This window comes from Saccopteryx leptura, chromosome 7 (assembly GCF_036850995.1).
Source record: "Saccopteryx leptura isolate mSacLep1 chromosome 7, mSacLep1_pri_phased_curated, whole genome shotgun sequence".
Classification (NCBI taxonomy): Eukaryota; Metazoa; Chordata; class Mammalia; order Chiroptera; family Emballonuridae; genus Saccopteryx; species Saccopteryx leptura.
This window is the reverse complement of record NC_089509.1, coordinates 83,917,035-83,934,283: the sequence shown is the minus strand read 5'-3', so window position 1 is coordinate 83,934,283 and position 17,249 is coordinate 83,917,035. Positions and strand designations below refer to the sequence as shown.

The 17,249-nt window shown below is 39.3% G+C and overlaps 1 protein-coding gene across 1 annotated transcript in view; it reads right to left on the bottom strand.

Annotated features, from left to right (window-relative positions):
• The window catches only part of PLCL1 (phospholipase C like 1 (inactive)), a 369,849-nt gene extending 365,663 nt beyond the window's left edge, over positions 1-4,186 (bottom strand). Inside the window, exon 1 of the mRNA XM_066344873.1 lies at positions 3,765-4,186. Coding sequence (XP_066200970.1) covers positions 3,765-4,007 — 243 coding nt within the window. The 5' untranslated portion in view covers positions 4,008-4,186. The remainder of the gene's footprint in view (positions 1-3,764) is intronic.
• Between the last annotated feature and the right edge of the window lie 13,063 nt (positions 4,187-17,249).

Below are 17,249 nucleotides of genomic sequence, written 5' to 3'. Positions count from 1 at the left end.
GTATACAACAGTGCACTTACCAAAAAAACATGCAACATTTATCAATATCAATGCTGTCAAAAATAATCACACAAAGAATGCAGGGAAAATGGACAGATTTTTTTTAAAGCCTTATTTAATTCTCATGTTAAATTTTTTAAAATTTAGTACTAGGCATATAAGTAAAGAAACACAGTTACAGTAGAAAGAAGACTTTCTGAATATGTGTAAGGATAAATGTTACTGTTTTCATCAGCTAAGAGGGAAATTGTTTTCTCAACAAAACATATGTTTTCATAAATTATGGAGCAAAATTTGCCTAAAACATTCCTCATATTAATATGCAAGACAGTTTGTTTTCTAGCATGATAGGGAAATGCACTATTCTGATTCATCTAATATTCGAGTTAACAGAGAATTTGCATTCAAATAATTAGAATAGAAACAATGCCTTAATTGAGATGAAAAGAATTTAATATTTAGTGATTCATAATCTTTCAGTGGTTCAGAAATTATCATGAATACTAATTATCACTGCACTAAGGCTATTTGGAACCACATTTAATAATTTAATTACTATAAAAATGTACAAAAGTCTTTCTTTTGTGTATGTTTCAATGCCAAATAAAAATAACCCTTGGCAAAGCTGTGAAGAATGTATTTTCTGTCAATACAGACCATGTGCTATATATTTCTTACATGAACTAGACCATTTTTAAGAAACTTTTATTTTTACTACATTAAAGTAAACAAACCATGGGCAGCAGGTTAAAGATATCAACAGAAAAGTCCCTGATGATCAGAGAGAGAGTGAAACAGAGCCCATCACCTGACTCTTTCCCCACTAGACGGGAATAAAGGCCCCTTGGGACAGACCACAATGTACCACCACCAGGCTCTACCTGAAGATTAACTGACCAATCTCAATGACCTTAGGCAATCCTCTAGGCATCAAAAATATTTGGAGCAAATCTGAAAATATAAGGGCTGTAAAACTCTAACCAAATTTTATTACATAAACAAGAAGTATCAATGGTTCACCCCAGATATGTATAGATACATGTGCTTATATATGCATGGAATATTTCTGGAAGGATACAAGGAAAGTGTTAACAGCTGCGGGGGTGGACTATGTAAGTGGGAGTGTGGAGTGGCTAAGAATTTTCTCTGCATACTCTTTTACAAAATTTGATTTTTTTTTATCATGTGTATATATTACTTTTTCAATAAAGCCTAAATTTAAATAGTAATTCACTTCATTTTCTAGTATCTTTCATTTTAAAGGCCATTTATTAAGTGTTTATTTTACTATTAAATAGATGAAAGATCAAGTTGATACTCTGTTGCCTCCCTCTTTTCTTGTCTGAAAGGAAACTTCAGAATGAAAGAGGTATCACTCCTCAGCAAAGATCCTTTTGGGAATATAATAAACCAGCACATGGTACAATTTAAAAACTGCAAATTTAGTTGCAAGAATTTGTATATTTTTTTACACTCTGTTCCTTTTATTTTTTTTTATAGCAGTATGGAGCCCACTGTTTTTTACGATAGTATATTTTAAGCTGTCTTGTAGTTCTTATTTTCACACTACAGGACCACATTTAGTATCAGTATCTTAACAACCAAACGGTGTATCTCTTCAAATACTGTCTGATCTCACTTATGTGGAATCCAAAGGGGAAAAAAAAGATACAGAGAACAAATTAGTGGTTAGTAGTGGGATGCAGAAGTGGGCAAAGGGTTGAAGAGAATCAAAAGGCACAAACTTCCAGTTATAAAATAAACAAGTCATGAAGATCCAATATGCAGCATGGTGACTATTGTTAATAATATTACATAGCATACTTGAAAACTGCTAAGAGTGTAAATCTTAAAAGTTCTCATCACTAGGTATGGTAACAAACATTAACTAGACTTATCACAGTGATCATTTCACAATATATACAAATATAAATATATATCAAATCACATTGTACACCTGGAACTAATATAATCTTGTATGTCAATTACAGCTCAGTAAAAAAAATTTAAAAGAACGTGAACAAAATGTATGTTTCCTAAGTGTGATATGTTTTGAGCTTCAAAACAACATGCTTTCTGATCTGTGGATTAAAAGAAAAAAATGATGTATTTTTTTATCCAAATTCACACCCAGAAAAGAACACTCCCTTTTCACAATCTACAAGTCATAAAATAAGAGAAACTACTACAAGACATTTGCAACTACGACCCTACTCTTCTTTTATTATAGAAATCTCCTTGTTGGTTTTAAGCATCCATGTGTCAGTGTTGGGGAAAAAAACCTAGACCATACTTGGAGCTAAGTCAGGGGTCAGGAACCTATGGCTCGCAAGCCAGATGTGGCTCTTTTGATGGCTGTATCTGGCTCCCAGATAAATCTTTAATTTAAAAAAATAATAATAACGTTAAAAACATAAAACATTCTCGTGTATTACAATCCATTCATTTCCTACCGCTCATGTTCATGGTTGTCGGTGGCTGGAGCCAATCACAGCTGTCCTCTGGGACAACACCAAATTTTTATTGGATAATGCCAAAGGTACGCGGGTCATTGTATGGCTCTCACGGAATTACATTTTAAAATACGTGGCGTTCATGGCTCTCTCAGCCAAAAAGGTTCCTGACCCCTGAGCTAAGTGGATGTACTGTGGGTGCAACCTACCCACACTAGCGCTGGGAGCCCCATTTTAGAGCTTTGGAAAGAGACAAGCAATATGTGGTGTTTACACAGCTTAAACCTGAACAAGTGTTTTAAATGTATTAGCACATCATGGACGTTAAAGAGTTAGTTCCCAGTCCATCTTTCACTATGCTCTTTGGCATTTATAGATAAGGTTTCATATTGACTGTTTTACCAAAATCGATTTTATTCTCACATGCACATGATTACTCCCTCACATGCATATGATTACTCCCATGCATTTATGCTAAGAGGCCCTTTTCCAAAGCCGGTAAGAGAGTTCTGACTTCCAAGAGACCTTACCCTGATATCAGACATCCAGAAGATGAAATCTCAAACAGGAAACAAGCCTCAGGTGGAAGACAGAAAGAAACAAGGGAGGGGTGAAGCTTACAAAAATCTTGCGAAATAGATAAAGAGAAACCCCATCTGACTGTTGAGGGTTCGGGAAGCATTTTCCCTGGATGTGGTGTAACCGCAAGGACCCAGGAAGACGCTTAGAGCATTGATTGCTTTCCAGTCGCGCTTCCTGCAGCGCAGAAACTCGGGGCTTCTCCACCATCGCGGTCTACTTTGTCGAAGGTCCACTGAAAAAATCTCCCTGCCTACCTGAAAAGTTCACGCTGTTTAGGATTTCGGGACCGTTTGAATCTAGAGGATTTTTATTTTCACTCGAGAGTAAACTGCATTTCCTTGACTGTGGGGGCAAGTTAGCCTTTCGCTGGAGAGCCCAGCACTACCATCCCGTGGGTCTGCGTCTACACTAAGTCCTCCCCTTCTTCCGTCAACGCTTTAGTGAAGCTTTCGGAGAAAATGAGGAAAAGCATCCGTCAAATCGCAAAGACATAGAGAGGAACCCCCCCCCCCAATCCCCGCTATCAGGAAATCAAAAATAAAAAGTCACTTCTGTTTCTCAAGGGCGAGAGCTGAGTATGGGAACCTCCCGAGGAGGAAAGGAGGTTTGGTAACGAAGGATGTGGAGACACAACGCTGAACCTGCGATGCCTCCGGACAGCGCGCGCGTTGCCCGGGATGCGGACCCACCCACCTCCACACCCGCTCCGGGCGGCGTGGCCTCGCTCACCTTGATGATGCTGCTGCGCCGGGGAGTCGCCCGCGCCGCCTCCAGGAGGCTCGCCTCGCTGTCCGCCGGGGCCCCTGCGGCGCCCGGCGGCACCACGCCGCTGCGGCGGTCCCTCGACCGGCCCCCGGGAGCCGCCGCCGAGCCGTCCCCGGAGGCGCCGTCCAGGCCCACTCGGGGGTCGTCCTCGCCCCCGGCTGCGTCGGGCAGCGCGGGACCCTCCCTGCCGGCCGCGCCCTCGGCCATGGCGGGGCGCGCTCCGGGCTCTCGGGTGGGAGACGGCGCTCCCCGCAGCGGAGTCCGGCCGCTGGGCACGGATGCGCGCCTGCACCGAGCGGCGGCCCCGCCAGACTTTGTTTCACCGCCCGCCGGCCGCGGCGGCTGCAACTTTCTGGAGAGGAGGCATCGCTCGGGGAGAGACGTCCGCGGGCGTCAGTCCAGGAGGCCGGCGGTCCGCCGGGGGCGGCGGCGGGTGTGGGGCGGAGAGGGGACGGGAGGGAGAAGGAGAGGCGAAAAGGAGAGGGAGGTGTCCGAAATGGGATGCAAACGCCCGCTCTGCTCAGACAAAAGGCACCAGGCGTCTGGCTTGGCGGCCTCCGAGGCCAGACGCCCGCGGCCGGAGAGGGGCTGGAGACCGGCGACCGCGGCCAGCGCACCCGCCACCTGCCCGCGGACAGCCGCGCGGCGACCTCAGGAAGTGCGGCGGCGGCGGCGGCCTCCACTCCGCTCTGTTGTGACAGGGAGCGTAGACTTGTTTTGACAGCCGTGGGGATTGGCAGGCGTCTGAGCCTCTCAGGAGTCTCGCCTCGCCGAGCGGGGTCGGCCCGACCAATCCCCACTGCGGAGGGGTGTGCCCGAGCGCCGAGAATGGAATGTGTGCTGGGACCCGAGCCGGCCCAGCGGGCTCCGGCACTCCAGCGACGGTGCGAGCGCGTGTGCGCACCCGCCGGCGCTCCGAGTGTATTTTAGGAAGTTTAGGTCTTCGAAATGAGCCTGAAAATGCAACAAAACTGCGGGATAAAAAAAAAGAAGGGGGACTCAGGAGAAAATCTTAAGCAAAGCAATTTGGAGGAAAGGGAGCGTTGAGTATTAATATCAAAACGTTTGGGGTGACGGAGTGTAGCTTCACACATCAAGGGGTTCACTGCAGGTTCTCATGCCAACCCTTAGAGGTCAAGTCCTTGCTGAGATAAACTAGGGTTTACTGGGCTCTGGAGTTGAATAAGTTGCTTAAGCTTTTATGAAGAGGTTTTCAGTTCACTCTGCAATGTGAATAAATATGGCAAAGGAAAGGGAATCAGAAGAGATGGGGGTCATAGGAAACTGAACTCACTAAATCCTTGTGGAGACTGACTGACTTTTAACAAAGCACAGATATGGTGGATGTTGGCTAAGTACAAGGTGAGGTGGGGGACTTAGTCTCTATCCTAAAACATGCGTTTGATAATGGCTCAACCATTATCAATCTCTAGATAATTCTGTGTAAACATATTTTGCTCATTTCCAGCAAGCTAGCAACCAGAGATATCGTTGGATGATGCACTGTCACTGAAATTAACCACGGCATGCCCAGAGGGATGTAAGCGATGGCCCTGAGGTTTCTCTGGTAGAACAGAAGACTTGGCATTTTAATTTAAAGGCTCTTTAATATTAGAATCCATATTAAAACTCACTTATAACATTAAGTTATATTTTAATTATTAATAATTTAATGCTTTGAGATGTTGCTTGTTCCTTTGCCTTGGCCAAGAATATGAGAAATTATTCAGCCTCTTAGATCCAGAGTTTGTTAGAATACCAGAATTTTAAGAGATGCGAAGAGATTTAAGGATCCTAGGGCAGCCCTTTTATTTTGCAGATGAGATGAAGGCCTAAGCGGGAGACTTAGTTTCTTGTCCACTAGTTAGTGCAGGAGCTGAAATTAGAAACTGCCATCCAACTCCTCTAGTAATCTCTTCATAACTTTATCTGGCTCTTCTGGGGCTGTAACCAGAACCCTTGGGAATTTTCAGACTTGTCATTTACCAACTCTTAGGGAAAGCTAGGAGGGATTGAGTTTACCTTTTCTTTTAAAATACGAATGTAGACTAGTGATGAATGTACTGTAGATTAGCAACCTCTGGTTTTAAAAGCAACACTGCCCTCTAGTGAGATTCTGAGAACTGCAACCCGTATGGCAAATGCTTTTTCTTATTTGTAGACTGGAGGGAAAACTCAAAGTTGCCTTTTCAGCTAGCTGCCTTTATAACCCATAGACTCGAGGAAGGAAGTGAAAAGGCATGCAAGCTTAAAACAACCGTACATGCCTTCATCTCCATCAGTTCAGGGAATTCTCATCTATCTTGTACAGGAAATACTTTCACCTGCTATCCTCACAAATATAACAGATTTTAGGTTATCATTTTTCTTTGATATTCAATTATTATTACTGTGGTTTACTTCTGGTTTCTACAGTTGCTTTCGGTGCTTCATTTTTCTTTGTTAACCTTATCAAAATTATTTTCTTGGGTTATCCTCTGAGAAAATGCAGTTACCTCACTTATTATCTCATCCTATGATGATGATATTGTTACAAGGATTTCCTATTCTATAGATTTGTATATTATTTGGATAATAATTTGCTTTTTGAACTATTAAGATCACAGTCACTCTACTGACACTTAATGTTAGTGATCTTTTTATTAACTTTATTGGGGTGACACTGGTCAACAGGGTCATATAGGTTTCAAGTGTACATTTCTATATGTGATCTGTATGTATCATTGTGTGCCCAGCACCCAAAGTCAAGTCATCTTCTATCACCATATATTCACCTCTCTTTACCCTTTTAACCCCTCCACCCTCCTTCCCTCTGGTAACTACCACACTGTTGTCTGGGTCTATGAGTTTCAGTTTTATATCCCACATATAAGTGAAATCATATGGTTCTTAGCTTTTTCTGGCTGACTTATTTCAGTTAGTATAATATTCTGAAGGTCCATTTCTGTTGTTGTACATGGTAGTATTTCATCTTTTCTTGTGGCTGAGTAGTATTCCACTGTAAATATGTACCACATCTTCTTTATCCAGTTATCTATCAAAGGACACTGGTTGTTTCCATGTCTTGGCTACCATGAATAATGCTGGAATGAATATAGGGGTGCACATATCTTTAGAAATAAATGTTTTCATTTTTTTCAGGCAGATACCCTGAAGAAGGATTGCTAGGTCATAAGGTAACTGTATTTTTAAATTTTCAGGAACCACCATACTGTTTTCCACCAGCAGTGAATGAGAGTTCTTTTTTCTCCACAACCTCTACAACACTTGTTATTATTACTTGGCTTGTTGACAGCTGCCAATCTGACAGGTGTGCAGTAATATCTCACTGTAGTTTTGATTTGCATTTCTCTAATAGCTAGAGAAGTTGAGCATCTTTTCATATATCTGGTGGCTATTTGTATGTCTTCTTGGGAGAAGTGTCTCTTCAGGTCTCTGCCTATTTTTTTACTGGGATTGTTTGTTTGGTATTGAGTTGTATGAGTTCTTTATATACTTTGGCTATTAATCCCTGTTGAAGCTATTCTTTGCACATATCTTCCATTTAGTTGGCTGCCTTTTTGTTTTGTTGGCAGTTTCTTTTTCTGTGCAGAAGCTTTTTGTTTGATATAGTCCCAATAATCTATTTTTGCCTTCACTTCCCTTTGGGGTCAAATTCTTAAAAATCTTAGCTCTAAGACAAAGATCCATAAGTTTTGTACCTGCGTTTTCTTCTATGTAACTTTTTGCTTCAGATCTTATATTCAGGTCTTCAATCTATTTTGAGTTGATTTTTCTACATGGGGACAAACTGTAGTCTAGTTTCATTCTTTTGCATGTGGCTTTCCAATTTTCCTAGCACCATATATTGAAGAGACTTTCTTTTCTCTGTCATATGTATTAGGCTCCTTTACCAAAAATTATTTGCCCATATACATGTGGTTTTATTTCTGGGCTCTTAATTTTGTTTCAACTAGATGATATCCACTTGGATTCCTCTCTTGTCTCCCCTACCTTAGTAGCCTTCCCTCTCAGTCTCATATGAAGGTAAACATGGACACACACACACACACACACACACACACACACACACACACACACACACCACTCTGAGGGTCTGTTCATAAAGGTTGTTGTCTAATTCATTCCACTTTGACAAAATAGTTGGACACTGATCTAACAAATCTTTCATACTGTTATCTTCTAGCATGACCTCAGAAAACATCTCCTGATAACTCATGTTTGCAGTTTAAAAATATAATATATAACCCTCCACTGAAACTGCTTCTACTCAAGGCCCCATTCCCAAGATTGAGAAGAAGGTTTAGCCAGATTTGGTTAAGTCAGCCCCCATGGACACATTCCTACCCCTCCATTAACAATTCTTCTTTCCAAATTACTATCACCCATAATTACTATCTCCCAACCTTTCACCAATACGTTACAATCTCTTGGTTAGCAAATTAGAAGTTGGGGGTCATTGGGGGTGGGGGGAAGGGATGTGAATAAGAGTGATGGTTTGGCAATTCAAATATCACCACCTCAAAGAGGTCTTCTCTGACCACAAATCTTGAGTTGCCCCTTCAACCCTACACACATACCATGTTATTCATATAGTTGTTTGGTTTTCTCAAGGATTTTATTACTGTGAATAAACTCTCCTGTCTATGGAATTGTTTGCTTACATATTCTATCATACTGACCTCCTATCTCTGCCCCACTGAAATGGAGCATGGAATCTCATGCATAAATACCCTATTTTGTTAGTTACTATATCTGCAGTTCTCAGATCATGCCTGGCACAGAGTAGGTGCTTAGTAAGTATTTGTGAACAGAATATTCACATTTACAGTCTTCTGACTGAATAATACAACCACTTCTATTAAAGAAAAATGGCTCTCTCACTGCCCAGACAATAGGACTTCTCACATTCAAAGATCCTAAAATTACATTTTAGGACAGAAATCTGAACAGACCCAAAGCAAACAGTTGTAAAAATTAGACAATTATATATTGAAGCAATTTGAAATCTGGAACTAGACTAAAAGACAAGTGATAGGAACCTGATCAGGTCTAGCTAACCAGAAAACACCTATCCCAGAATTAAAGACCAGCTATGTAAATGTAGACTTTCCAGCACAGGGAAGTCACTCCAGAACCCTGGGCCTAAGAAAAATCCAGTGAAATTATTAAGACTTCCTATACATGACCAGGAAATCACAGTTGGGGAAGAGAACTGCCATTCTGATACATACTTTCTATATACCAGATAATCCTCTATGAAGTATTCTGATCTCCACTTTACAGATAAGGAAACTGAAGATCAAAAGGGTCAGTTAGCTTACTCAAAGTCAGAGCCAACAGGAAGTGATGGAACCAGGATTTAAGTCCCAGCCACTAACTTCAAAGCTCTCTCTCTTCCTGCTACACAAGACTTTCATTGGCTGAAAATCCAGTGACAGTTCTGGAAACTTCAACTATCAGAAGAACTACCCCTTCAAAATTGGGACTACTCACATTAGGCACAACAATCTCTTTTCTTAACATCAGCCATTACCTCTAAATCATCACGATAGGAGTGTGAGGTTATGTATCAGTGTGTCAGAAAATACATTTATCCTTTCATCCACATAGGTGTAAGAAAGAACATTTTGATATTTAGAGCCAGTTCTGATAAGTTCAAAGATGCACTGAACATGAGTATGGCATTTTCAATTGAGTCACATGTATCTTCATATTCAGTTATAACACTCCCCAATACACATTATAATCAGTTCAATTTGTAGTTCCAGGGGGAAAAAATTGCAAAATACTTTGTAGTATAAATGCTATAGTAGAGTAAATATATACAATGCCAATAAAAGATAAGCAAAATTTAAATATACCCTCTTAAAGTTCAAAGTTTATTTTTTCTTGAAACATATTCTTCTGTCTCTTTAGGTTGGAAACTTTAGTAACCAAACATAAAAGTCAAGTAATTCTACTTCAAAGTTCAGGTAAACTCCACTCACTGATAACAGTCCTATAAAAATGAAAAGTTACTGTTGTTAATATTCAGGGTTTCATGAAGAGGAGCTGCAAAGGAATGAGGCAGCAATAATACTGCAAGTGGAGGACCCCAATTTCTCCAAGATTGAGGTGCCTTAGAGAAATCGGTTATCCAATTTATTAAGCAGAAATATGACATCATGTGTAAGAAACTAACAAACAGAACACAGTGTACAATTTTATTACTTAGTTTTGCAAAACTGATTAGATTTCTCTTGCTCTTTCTGAGACATAACACCACACCATTTGCTGTCTGATTCCTGACCTGCAGAAAGCTCCGGTTGGGCCAAGCACCCACGTCCTTGGGCCTTCCCTGGACGCAACTGCTTTCAGTCACGTATGCTTGGCTTCAACCTTCACTTCCTCAAGATGGGAGCAGAAAGTCACTTGGTGCTTTGGCTTTCCTCCAACAAGTTACAAATAGTCTAAATATAGATCCTCCAGTTTAATGAATCTTTAAAATACTGAAAAGCAATAAATATAAGAAATCTCTAATCACAGCCAATACTCTTCAGTTTCTGATGGTTGCTGCTTCTTTCAGGTATTGGGAAACCTCTAATACCTACAGGAGAACAAAATGCCAGGGTTCATTAACACTGCCCCCTCTGGATACACCCCATGTAGAGACCCTGAGGCTAAGATACACTATCAGAATTCCCTGGCCAATCGTCTGGGAACAATTTGTGTGCGCAGAGCAAATGTCTCTTAAAAATAGACAGTCCGTTTGATTTATTTTTTGTGTGTTAACTTACTTTGACATGGATCCTGGAGTTGAAGCTCATATCAAGGTTATGTTCTCCACCAATACATAAACCACAGAGGCACTTTATAAAAAGTGCCACTGGAACAGCACAGTGAAGCCCCCAACAAAACTCATTTCTTTCATTTCTCTTTTTTATTTGACAACTTGGATCTCTTCCAGGTACAAAGTTATAATAGAAATCTCTTCAAATCAACTTTGGAGTTAATATGAGGTACGTTTCTTCTCCTCTCCCCGATCCCAGGTTCATACCCAAAATCTAATTCATCTGCATGTGTGGGAGTTTTCCTCCAATTTTTGCCAAGACATAAAGTTTATTAATGCTTTTCAGCATTATAGAACTGATTGGAACAAAATATAGTCATTCTTGTTTTAATGCACTCCTTTCCTTAGGTCGTATGATTCATACCTAGTAAGTTTTCAGGTGTACAGCCTTTTTGTGAAGTGCAATATAAGTTTATCTGCTTTACAAAATGAGGAGCTATAAAAAATGAGTTCTTTCTTTAAAAAAAAATCCACTTGGTGCCAAATGTCTAGTGAAAGCTAAATTGCTAGCATTTGTTCTGTCATTAACCCCTGTGAGAATCCCACAATTCTCACCTTCACTGACTCATATAGGTCACCATGGATACAACTGCCTCTACCCTTAACCCAACAGCTGTTGAACTGCACTTGGGACTTCTGCCATTCTCTGTTCTATATAAAATGTACTGGTGAAACTTTTAAGATAATGTCACAATTGTTTTTGAAAGATTAGGGAAATAGAGCATGTTGCAAGAATCATCTGTATTATTACGCAGCAACAAATTTAACTTAAACTGTGAAGTGGGATAATAAGCAAAAAACATGGTACAATACTACAAATAATGTAAATGAGAGGTTAGAGAGCTTTCTTCAAATTTCCCCTAACCAAAATGAGATTTTAATAACTAAACTGATAGCTACAGATATCACTGATATGGAAGATTCTTTAACTAGCAACAAATACTATTATTTTTAGACATCATTTCTAAGGGAAGGAATATTTTTCTGATTTTTGATAAATGTTATGCTTCTCATTGCATAAATCCTGCTGTAAAGTCTAACTTCAAAAAATTAAAATATGTGGGTAAAATTTAATCTTACTCCTTCTATCTACTTTAATTTTTCCTAGTTTCAAAACATGGCTTAAAAGGGGTTTAGTTTGTTTCTTTTCTGAAAATGTAAAGGATGGCTTGTGATCTGTGATTGAAACTAAATTAAAGTCAAAGGAGCAGCTCTTATCTGTATACCCAATGGATGAAAAAAAAATAGCACTTACTTAATTATAAAAATATTTTCTCTTATTTCTTATCTAATTGTCCTCTCTGCCCAAGCATGGACAACATTCACTAATATAATTACATGGAAACACTTCATTAACACCCTTTGTGCTGAAGCTGATCTTCCTACTTAGGGAGATGTTTACTGATTCTCCCTGTGGGAGGGTTATACATCCTTACCCCATTGACAGCAGGCTCAGCCTCATAACTTGCTTTGGCCAGTGAAAGATGAGTGGAAGAGCCCCTTCTAAACAGAAGCTTTAAGAACCAGCATATGCTTAACCATGACGTCACTTTTCTCTGCTGCAAGATTAATGAGTCACCAGACAGAGGATGGATCCTGAGTTAAAACAGCATGGAGTAGAGATCAAACCAATCTACAGCGGATGTGTAACATGAGCAATAAAGCAAACTTTCTGGCAAGCCCCTTCAAATTTGGGGGTCATTTGCTACTGTAGTGTAACCTAGACTCTTTTAACTGGTATGTACATAAATTTACTAAAAGCCCTATGCTTTTCACAACCGTGCAATTGAATCATATAGTCAGATACTGTTTGATTTGTATAGCAAACAAACATTTGCTAAACTAGTAAATTATAAAAAATTTTGTATATCCTATAAAATCGTGTACAGTTATTTTTATTTCTGTAACATATTTTTTTCATTTCTCTTTCCTGCAAGCTGTGTAAGGCCCTGATGCTGCCTTTCTTATTAGGTTTAGAAATGAGAGCATAAATGTAACATATGCATGCTTTTGGGTACACTTTTTTCAAATCTTGTTTTACATACCTTGCACATTTCTCTCCTCCACCCTCATTCATGCTCCCACTCCTTGCTAGGTAACTCAAGTTAACTAGGATAAAAGGTAACTTAGGATGCACCTTTTCAGCTTTGGTCTACATTCATATATATCTATATATACACATATAAATCAAATGTGTTTTTGTGACTGTTTGATTTACCAAAAAAAGTGGGAGGAGCAGAAATATTTTTAAGTGAGAGGAGTAGAGATAGGGAGACAGAGTCCCGCATGTGCCCTGACTGGGATCCACCCGGCAACCTCCAAGTGGGGCGGATGCAAATCAACAAAGCTATCCTCAGCACCTGAGGGCGATACTTGGACCAACCAAGCTATCCTCATTTCCCAGGGCCAATGCTTGAACCAATTGAGCCATGGCTGCAGGAGAGGAAGAGAGAGCACGAGAGAAAAGGGAGAGAGAGGGAAAGAGAAGCAGATGGTTGCTTCTCATGTATGTGCCCTCACGAGGGATTGAACCTAAGACATCCACACACCAGGCCTATGCTCTGCCACTGAGCCAACCAGCCAGGGCCAGAAATATTTTTATACATAAGCTTCCTTTTCTCACTCAACAATACTTGGTATGAATTCCACCATCTTATCTACACTATCTATCAATTCAGTATTTTCAATAAATGCATAATATCTATGTATGGATATAACAATTTATTGGGGCATTGCCCTATTTGGGGAGTTCAAATTATTTCTGTAGTTTTTCACCACTACAAACAATGTTGTAATAATCATTTTTGTACACATGTCTTTATGAACCAGTTGTTTAATTTCCATCAGAAAGACCTCCAGGAGTAGAATTTTGGGGTCAAAAGATGTATATATTTTTAATTTTAATAGATAATGCAAGATAGAGTTCCCAAAGAATCATACTTTATATTCTGCCTTAACAGATATTATAATAATTTCTGATTATCTTATAGGTATAAAACTATAGTCCATTATTATTTTAATTTTCACTTTCTAGGTTACTAAACATTCTTTCAATTTTTCTTGGCCATTTGGACTTAATCTTCAGTAATCTGTCTATCTATGTGTTTTGCCTAAATTTCCATTGGATTGATGCCTTTGTCTTGTCATTTTGTACGAGTTCTGTGATAAACACAAAGATCTCATACTCAGATCTCACTTCAATAAAGGGCACACTCTCCAGCTGCGAGGCACATGATTGATTCATTGACAGCCCTCAGCTATTTGATTGCTCAGGGTCTACATCAACTTTTGAAATTAGATCATGTTCTTTTGGAGGTAGCCCCTTGCCAGTGAACGAGTGAGGCATTGATAGCTGCTCTTCTCTTCCCTGGGCAAACTCCAGACAATGGACTCTAGCCATTTCCGCCACGGCAGGACTTTTTCAATAGGCAGTTATTGCTCCAAAGTTTCCTCTTGGGCTGGTTGAAACTTTGTCAGGTCTGTACCTGGGCTCTTGCCCAATTCTATTCCTCCCTTTTCTCTCTACATGTGTTACTTTCCAATAAAAGTTTTTATTAAATTTTTTAATTTGTTGGATTGATATGGATTATCTCACTCATTATAACCACCTCCATTCCCAATGATGTGCCCCCCATTAGACCTCCTTTGCCCATCTCCCCTTACCCTTACCTTCCTCTTCCCCCTTCCTTCTAGGATTTGCTGTCCTGTTATCTGTATCTATGTGTTATGTATATATAATTTGGCTAAACCTTTCACCTTCTCTGATCCCATCTTCTTATCCCCCTTCCCTCTGACAGCTGTCCCTCTACTCCTCATGTCCCCATCTCTGTCTCTATTCTGTTCCTCAGTTCACTGTGTTCATTAGATTCCACAAATAAGTGAGATCATATGATATTTGTCTTTCTCTGCCTGGCTTATTTCACGTAGTATAGTAGTCTCCAGGTCTAGCTATGCCATCGCTAAAGGTAAGATTTCCTTCTTTTTCATGCCACATAGTATTCCATTGTGTATATGTACCACAGCTTTTTTATCTACTCTCTGCTTATGGACACTTGGGCTCTTTCCAAATCTTGACTATTGTAAACAATGTTGCAATAAACATGGGGGTGCATATCTTCTTTTGAATTAGTGTTTTGGGATTCTCCAATAAATTTTTTACTCTTCTAACTTCACATGCTTCTCAGGGAACCCAACTGCCACATTATATAGATATTATCCTTATTATTTCATATGCTTTAATATTTTTTTCCAGAACTGTTGTTTATTGGCTTTGTTTACGGTGTCTTTTGCCTACACATTATATTAATTTTTATATACAGTAATCAAATACATTTATCTCTTATTTTCAGCATTGGTTAATTCTTAACTCTAGATTGTACATGTAATCTTCTACCTTTTCTTGCTATATTTTTATTGTTATTTTTTAAACATTTAAGTATTTCTTCTTATAAATGATTTTTTAGTTTAGTTTGTATGTGTATATGTGTTTATATATACTAAGTGTGTACAAATGGTAAATAAATTTTAAAAAGAGACAGTAGTCTATATTCTTTTTTCATTAAATAGCTTATTCTTTTCTCACAAAATTGAATTATCCTCTTGTCATATATTAAATTCTCACATGTACTTAAATTACTTCTGCTCAGTTTCCCATCCATTACCACATTAATTTGATTTTAGTGACTATGTGGTATGTTCTGATATGCATAGTCCTTTCCCACTGTAGCTAGAGGAATTTACTTATATTACAAATCTGACTCTTCCCTATGGAGATTTATTGGCTTCCCAGAGCCAGCTGAACAGGGTCCAGTCTTTCTGGCACATGTGACCATGGAGTCTATCTACACCCCTAACTTTATTTCTCTTCTCCTTTTCACTCTAGGAATATTAGGCTACATGAACTCACTGAATACCACATGCTATTTCATACTGTCATATTTTGGTTACATGAAATATCTTCCCACCTCTCTTCACTAGACTAACCATTATTCTGTCTTCAAAATTTCATTCAGACATCACCTTTTTCAGGAAGCATTTCCAAACCCATAAGTTACAAGTTACCCCCCTCCATTAATATTTTTTGTACTGACTAGACTATATGGATACATCTCAAGTGTGTCTGACCTCTGCTTTATAGACTATCAAATTCAGATCTTACTTGTTTTTGTACTTAACCTGTGATGATATAAAACAGGCATGCAATAAAAAAATTTTAAACTATTGAACTAGAGCAGTGGTCCTCTGGGGGCATAGAAAAAAAATATTGGGACTTATATTTATTTAAATTTAATAAGAAATAAATTAAGCTTTGTCTATTTTTTTCTTTTTTAATATGCAAATTTCACTAATACCATCACTTGGCTCTTATGTGGGTGAAAGAAGTATTTAAGGGAAGACTGGGAGTTCCTGAACATGGAGAAGTTGACAGCACTAACTCATGGACTGATACATAAACCCCATTAAATAAGTTTTAAAATTATATTAGGTAGTTTAAACTGAACTAACCCAACATAGATGGATGCCTTAAAATATTCCTAGGGAAAAAAACATGAATTAAAGATAATTCTAGCAGACATTTCAAAAATGGCAGGGCTGACCCTTCTCCTGTTCCCATTACAAGGACATCTCTGGCCATATTATGAGATAAAAACAACAATCATGGACAAAGAAGGGGCCACATACTAAATCTGACAAGTTCAGGGGGAGGCCCGCATGGCAGGCCTTATTAATCCAGAGATCAAAGTAACCACACAAGGTGGTCAAAACATAAAAATTTCCAACTAAAAGCAAGTCATAAGTTGGTAGTCACAACTTAGGCCTATAACTTCATTGCCAAAGGTCAATCTTTAACTTTCAATTTGTCTATTGTCTTTGTGCATATAAAATAATATGCATTTGATATGTCAGAGTAAGGCACAACCCCTGGCACCAGAGCATGAGATCACATTATTATCTTGTTGCCCACATACCATCTCCAGGTGCTATAAATGTTAACTATCCTGTATCCACCAATGTAAAAGAAGTATCTGTTCTGATTTTATTTTTATCCAATCTCAGAGATTATCCTGCTGAGATTCTCCCACCTCCCTTAATCTACCACCAATGAATCTGTAACCCTCTTTACATTTCCTTTGATTCTAATGTATAAAATATGCTATAAAACTGCTATATTCCAGAGAGCATTTTCTCAGTCCATTGAGATTTTGCTTCCCAGCAATTTTCATCAATTGGCTTAAATAAACTTTTTGTGTGTGTGAGAGAGAGAGAGAAAGGGACAGATGGACAGAGAGAAAGAAAGATGAGAAGCATCAATTCTTCACTGCATCATCTTAGTTGTTGATTGACTCTGCCTTGACTGGGGGAGCTCCAGCTTTGCTAGTGACCCCTTGCTCAAGCCAGCAACCTTGGGCTCAAGCCAGAGACCTTGGGCTTCAAACCAGAGACCTTTTTTGGGCTCAAGCCAGCAACCGTGGGGTCATATCTATGATCTCATGCTCAAGCCAGCAACCTCGGGGTTTCAAACCTAGATCCTCAGCATCCCAGGCTGACACTCTATCCACTGCACCTCTGCCTGATCAGGCATTAAATAAACTCTTACTTTATTTTTTTTAAGCTGG